Genomic DNA, 6,914 nt, shown 5'->3' on the forward strand with positions numbered 1-6,914 from the left:
ACACACACACACACACACACACACACACACACACACACACACACACACACAATCACCGCCAATCCAATCAAGGAAGCAGAAAAGGAGGGTGTGGGGGGGCACCTCTATTCATCCACTCAGAAACTCATTTTTACAGCAAAGATACAGTGGCATTGTAAACCCCAAATTGTGGAATATTTTTAATTGAACGCACACATTATCCCAGTTTCCTTTCTAATGACTGAGTGGACAATAGAAGACAATCAAAGTGGCTTTGGTCGCTTTTGCGTGCCAACAGCAAATTTTAACCACAGTTTGAAATGAATCCGTCTTAATAATCAAAGAAAGAATTAAATAGAACCACAACTCAAACGACGGACCGACCCGTGCTTTCCTTGGCCGTGGGTCAGGAAGAGACCGGTGCTTTTCCCACTAGGAGGTCACAAAGCTTCAAGTAGCCCCAAGTGTTTGTGTTGATCGCCCATTAGGATCAGCGATATGAATATGCTAATTCAGGCCCAAGCAATTATCGGCAATTAACCGAGATGGGGAGTATTTCTCTCGTCCGGCGCGTCTTCGCCTCCATCTTCACGTTGGCTTCCATGTACCAGTCCGACGGCCCCCACCCCTCCCCTCCTATCGTCTCCGGGACAGTGCACTCTTATTTTCGGGAGGGAAAGGAATCGCAGGGAAGGGGGTTACTGGTAATTAATTAGTAGGCGAGCCACAGCCTGGTTTGACTTTGGTGGGATTAGCGGGGGCTTTTTGACCTAAATAGCCAGTTCTGTGCGTGGGTCCCGGGACAATGGGGGTCGGTGGGGCTGATTGGTCATGACTCAGACATAGACCACAGCCAATTATCTATTGATTGGTGCTTTACAGTGGCTGTGCCTCTTCACAACTCTCTCACCAACACACTCACTGACCATGTCACCTTCAATGAAGGGGGTCCTACCTAAAACCTACACACACGCATGCATGCACACACATATATATTTATACACAGTTCATTATGAGATTTACATGGTAACAGTTGTAGACAAGCACAATAATTATTTTACACTAATGATGCCTATAATGGGTATACCTGTCAAACTCAGCTGCAGGCTAGATTCTGATATCTCACTAATTTGTATAATAATAATGAATACTTTAACCCCAACCACCCACATATCATCATGGATGAAAAATGTTTAGTTTTGCACTTTGTTTATATTTCTGAACAGCATTTTAAAGTTTAACTGTCACTGTTTGTGATTTTTTTTTATTTGCTTGCAGAGAGTGAAAGCGGCCATTTTAAAGGCATTCAACAATCCAACAGAGAAGACGGCAGATGAGGAGACCAAACGCCAAGTCAAAGGTTGAACAAACAGCACTAAAAAGATGTCCAAGACCAATAGTTCCACCTGGTGGTGGTAAATGAAAATGCAGTCACAAGTCAAATCAGAAGATAGTTAAAAAAATAGATGCACAAACACTGTTTCACTGGTGTTTTTTTGTCTTATTTTCTGATGTTTTTGTAACCCATCTTAATTTTGTAAATTGTCTCTTTCTTTTTTTTAAGCAGGTTTAAATTATTATGTGTCTGAACACTGATCTGCGCTAAGCTAAAGCATTTTATTAGCATTTGAAATGCTGGGAAACATAACTAAAAACGTTTGTTTTTTCATCAGCATATGGAAAAGAAGGTGTGAAGATGACCTTTGTCGACCGAATCTTCGTAGGCGAGCTTACCAACACCATAATGTGTGAAGAGTGCGAGCATGTAAGTGCATGTGGCAGGGGGAAAAAAAAAAAAGAATAAATGGGTGATGAAGCAGCATAGTTTCACGTGTTGTGCTGGATTCAGCCACCATGTAGGACAGAAGCAGCTATTTAATTTGTCGTGAACTTCTTCCTTCTCTTTATTGTTTAGTGTTAAGTGGTTGCTAAGGAGGACTATTAGATTTCCAGCTGCAAAGGCATTCCTCATTAGCCTCATTTGTGGTGAATATTTGTTGTTGTTGTTTTTTGACCTGAAGTCAAGAGAGCTTAAAAAAAAAACAACCAAAAAAAATAAGTAATCATCTTCTTTACAAGGTGTGGTAGCCATTAAGTGTTTCTAAGTTAGTTATGTATGGAACAAATGTCGATGATATAATAGAATAAAAAGTCAGAGGGAAAAAAAAAAAAGACAGGAGGTGTTGATGGGGGGAAGAAACAAAAAGCACTTGAAGGACCAGCTCCAACACCAACTGTTTACAGCAGGCACTTACTTTAAGAGCTGTGGCTGTTTAAGAAAACGAATACCACCATGAAAAATAGAAGAGGATGCCTGCAGGAAGAGAGCGCCAGGTGTGCAGCTGGAGAGAGAGAGAAGAAAAAAAAACAAGAGATGCTCCAGCTTCTTCACTTAAATGGGCGCAACGTCTGCAGCTGAAGTTTGAGCCCATGTGGAGCTACACTCATGTGGAAAAAAGACAGCCTTTGTTTTTCTAAAATATTTGAACATGCCATATTTTCTGGACTATAAGTCACTCTTTTTGTCCTTATTTAGCTGCTCCTGTGACTTGTATATGTTTTGTTCTTTTTCCTCCTTTTCTTGTCACATTTCTTGATTAATGTGACTCTTATTCCAGAGCAACGTATAGTCTGGAAAATATGGTACTCATATTTAAAAACATTATAAAACCTATAAAAAAGTTTGGTAAAAGAGGGAGAAATAAATTTAGAGACATCTACATGTATTTCTATTTGAAATGGATAAAATCAGACATTTAAATAAAACACATTACATTATATATAAATCATCACAGCAGCACTACTCAGCAGTTTGAAGGTTCTTTTTTTTTTACCTATTTGAACCATGGATATATTATAATGATCAATAAAAAGAGCAAAATAACCTTTAAAAAAATCAAATCATCAATTCCACCGTACAGAAACTGGTGTAGAAGTGGAGGATATTTCCAAACAGCCAGAGATCCTAGTTCCTGTTAAGTGGCCACCAGTTTTGAAGTTGTCCAGAAAGAGACTGCACAACTTTTATTTTTGTAATAAAAACACAAAGGCCAGGATAAAGGATAGAGACCGACAAAAACCAAGACTTCTAGATGATACTCTTTGAACATACGACTCTAAAAATAAATAACCTCGTTCCAGCTGTGAAGCACGGTGGTGGAAGTGTCATGGTTTGAGGTGATTTGCCCATCTCACCATGATAAAACCCACATTGACCATGTATCAGAGGAATGTGAGCTCATCTGTGAGCTCATCTGTTAAACTAGCGTTTTTCTTATCTCATGAAAAGCTTATCTTTTTTTATTATTATTTTGTGGACATTTTCTGAATCAAGAACTTAATGAACATATGCGGACATGTTTTTATGTTCACGTATTGAGCTTTTGTGTCATTTCTTTTCCAGATCTCAACAGTAAAGGAAGCCTTCATAGACATCTCTCTGCCAATCATAGAGGAGAGGGTGAGTTGTTTTGATTCGTGTTCAACGCCAGTGGAATTGAAAGTCGTTCTTATACTTGCTTTTAATATAATATTGACAGTTTTTCTTAATTTATTTTTTGTTTACCCTTCCCCCATCTCCTCAGATATCAAAACCGTCCAACCCGGGTCGCCTGGGGAAGGGCAGCCGGGAGCAGGACAGCCATGCAGCCCACAGTGAGCAGGTTCTTTCAGCAGCGCACTCTGTCAACAAGAACTCCAGGAAGCCCAGCGGACCGGTGAGGCCGCCGACGCAACCTGTTTCCTGCTGTCCTCCAGTCAGGACATCAAATTTAGTCCTTTTTTAAATGCATTACCTCCAGCACTAAGTCACAATTATTGAGTATCTTTTTTTAGTTTAGATTCATACGTTGTTTTTAACAAACTGGCTCTGCGGCCTATTAAAATTTGGTTGCTTGAAACGGTAAGCTTTTTCTAAGCTGCATAGAAAAGTGTGGAGTTTGAGTCAATAATTATTTCCTTTTACATAATAAATAATTTTGTACAAGGACACTCATGATGAAAACATACTATTATTTCCAAATATTTCTATCTACCCATCCACCCATTCTTTTCTTTCTTCCCTTCTTCTTTTCTTTCAATATTTCTTTCTTTAATTAATTAATTAATTAATTAACTTTATTTACTTTAATTACTTACCTTACTTACGTAGTATAATTACTTACTTACTTTACTTATTTACTCAACTTACTAGCTTAACTTGCTTAGTCCAGGACTGAGATTGCTACAATCTATAAAGTATGAAATGTTCACATCAAAATTGTCCACAAGTAATTAAAGCTAAGAGCTAATTACTTTCACCTTTGGAAAAATGTCTATTTTTATTCGCCCTGCATCTTTTATTTTTTATTTTTATTTTTTATATACAAAAACAAATGTCCTGAGAATCACATTATGTTTCAGAAACATTTTTAATTGTGATTAGCATGCATTTCTATGATTTTGTTGTTGTTGCTAAAGTATCTATTAAAAGTGAGATGAAGCTCACAGTTCTGCGTTATTAATGGTTCCAGTTCATTTGTGCACAAATCTTGAACAAAGAGCTGCTCTGCTGTTTCAGCTGCTCATTTTATAAAATGGTCAAATTTGTGAATGGACCTGACTCACATTTTGTTTCTTCTCTTCCAGAAGCAACTCAACAGACGACTGTCCAGCTCCATGGAGGAGAAGGGAGCGGCCTGCTGTGCCGAGCGGGCCGAAGAGGAGGCGATCGCTGGCGGCTCGGCACGCGGCGTCTCTGTGTGCAAGATGGCGGCGGCGGGCAGCCTGTCGGACGGCAGCGAGAGAGATTCTGGAGCCCAGGACAGCAGCAACGACGCCGACAGCGAGGCGTCCGAGAACGAGTGGACACCGCGAGGCGGCGCCTCCGGTCACGGCCACGCCTCCACCCCGTCGTCCACCTCCACCCTCACCCTCACCCCGTCCCCCACAGCCGCCTCCTCCTCCCCCGCGTCATCGTCGGCTTCCGCTAAGCAGGGCGGCGCCGTGGAGCAGCTGGTCACCGCGGTTTCTAAAGTCAACCTGGGCTTCTCTTCTTCTCCGGGGGACACGCCCGCGTCGGGTCACTGTCCCCCTGAGGAGCAGGGGGACGGCCAGAGCCGAGACCAGCTCCACCACTACCACCACCAGGGGGCTTTCCAGGCCCTGTCCCACAGTTACACTCCTACCTCCAAAGAGTGCTCCATCCAGTCCTGCCTGCACCAGTTCACGTCGGTGGAGCTGCTGATGGGCAACAACAAGCTGCTCTGTGAGAACTGCACCGAGCGCCGGCAGAAGCAGCTGCGCAAGAGCGGCGCTGCAGGTGAGACCCAACGCCCGGCACGCCCGAGTGGCTCTGTGATCATAGCTCTGCAAAAACAATAAAATCTCACCGAGTACTTTTGGTCTAGTTTCTAGAGAGAATATCTTAATACACGTGAAATGAGACAAAATTAACTCAACTGTAGCTTGTCAGCTATTGTTTTACGTCAGTAATTCCTTAATATTGATGAAAACATTCTAGTTCCATTGGCAAATTATTTTACATATAACAAGACATTTGTCCCATGTCTTTAAAAAAATCTGCCAGTGGAACAAGTATTTTTTTCATCAACATTAAGGAATTATTTAAAATAAGCTCTCACATCTTGCTGAAAAGTTACTTATGGGTTAGTTTTGTCTCATTTCACATGTACTGACATATTTGCACTATAAAGTCAGTAAGATTTTTTGTTCTTGCAGTGAAGTAAGAGTAGATCTGTGATATCATCAGTAGGATGGTTAATCCGGTGGTCTGCAGCCCTGAACTTTGATTCTTTTACAGAGATTACACTCTGAAACAGGATTATAATCACTGCAGATGAAGATTTCAACCTCCACGTTTCACACTTAACTTCAGGCTCTCCTAACACATAATATTTCCACAGATAAAAAGATGGAGAAGATGTACACCAGCGCCAGGAAACAGATGCTAATATCCTTGCTGCCTCCTGTTATCACGCTGCATCTGAAACGCTTCCACCAGGTAGGACGCCTCCTGCTCAGCAACGGCCATTGGTGTTGAAATGTAGTACATATAGCTTAATTCTGTATTTGTGTGTGTGTGTAAAGGCAGGGATGAACCTCAGGAAAGTGAACCGTCATGTCGACTTTCCTCTCATCCTGGATCTGGCTCCCTTCTGCTCTGCGTCCTGCAAGGTAGCATCATATTTCCATATCTCAAAAATTCACTTATTACTCATCTTTAATTGGGGAAACATCAATTATTTTGTATTTGTTTGAATCTACCAAGCAAATCTTTATATCAAATAAGTCAAACTCACTTTAGATGTATTTAGTCACCAAAAAACAAACTAGTAACTTAGTAAATAACATGGCAGGCTGTGACAGCCACTCTAAAAAAATAATTAAATAAAAAATTATGAGAATAATATGAGAATAAAGTCAAAATATTCCGACTTTATTCGTGAAATATTATGACTTTATTCTCATGATTTTATAACTTTATTCTTGTAATTGTATGATTTCTCATGATTTTTTAACATTTTTTCACAGTATGGCCTTGACTCTCTGTCTTAGTATGGTCAGTGTGAATTTGTTGGTGACAACAAAATCACTCACTGTATGAGTGACTTTATTTTTATGTAAAATTCCTGGTTAGGTTTCAACCATATAAACCAGGGGTCCCCAAACTTTTTCCTGTGAGGGCCACATAACTTTTCCCTTCTCTGGTGGCGGGCCGGACATTGTTGACTGGGGGGGGCGTTTCTCACAATTTATTTTCACAATTAACAAATACTTACGAACAAATCTTGTCTGAAACACAACAAATGAAGACAATAATCAACTACTCCACGGGCTGTTTGGTGTTGCGTTCCACCATCTTTAATCTTTTTTTTTTTTTTAGCATCACAAAAGCAACATAACAAAAATATCCACCAGGGGGTGCTCTAGTGGGG

General features: G+C 40.6%; 1 protein-coding gene across 1 annotated transcript in view; it reads left to right on the top strand.

Moving 5' to 3' along the window:
- The window catches only part of usp45 (ubiquitin specific peptidase 45), a 39,188-nt gene that overhangs the window by 27,596 nt on the left and 4,678 nt on the right, over positions 1-6,914 (top strand). Inside the window, exons 12-18 of the mRNA XM_016669931.1 lie at positions 1,258-1,339; positions 1,653-1,744; positions 3,383-3,439; positions 3,564-3,695; positions 4,606-5,278; positions 5,883-5,980; positions 6,067-6,153. Of these exons, the coding sequence (XP_016525417.1) occupies positions 1,258-1,339; positions 1,653-1,744; positions 3,383-3,439; positions 3,564-3,695; positions 4,606-5,278; positions 5,883-5,980; positions 6,067-6,153 (1,221 nt within the window). The remainder of the gene's footprint in view (positions 1-1,257; positions 1,340-1,652; positions 1,745-3,382; positions 3,440-3,563; positions 3,696-4,605; positions 5,279-5,882; positions 5,981-6,066; positions 6,154-6,914) is intronic.

This window comes from Poecilia formosa, unplaced genomic scaffold (assembly GCF_000485575.1).
Source record: "Poecilia formosa unplaced genomic scaffold, Poecilia_formosa-5.1.2 Scaffold0, whole genome shotgun sequence".
Taxonomy (NCBI): Eukaryota; Metazoa; Chordata; class Actinopteri; order Cyprinodontiformes; family Poeciliidae; genus Poecilia; species Poecilia formosa.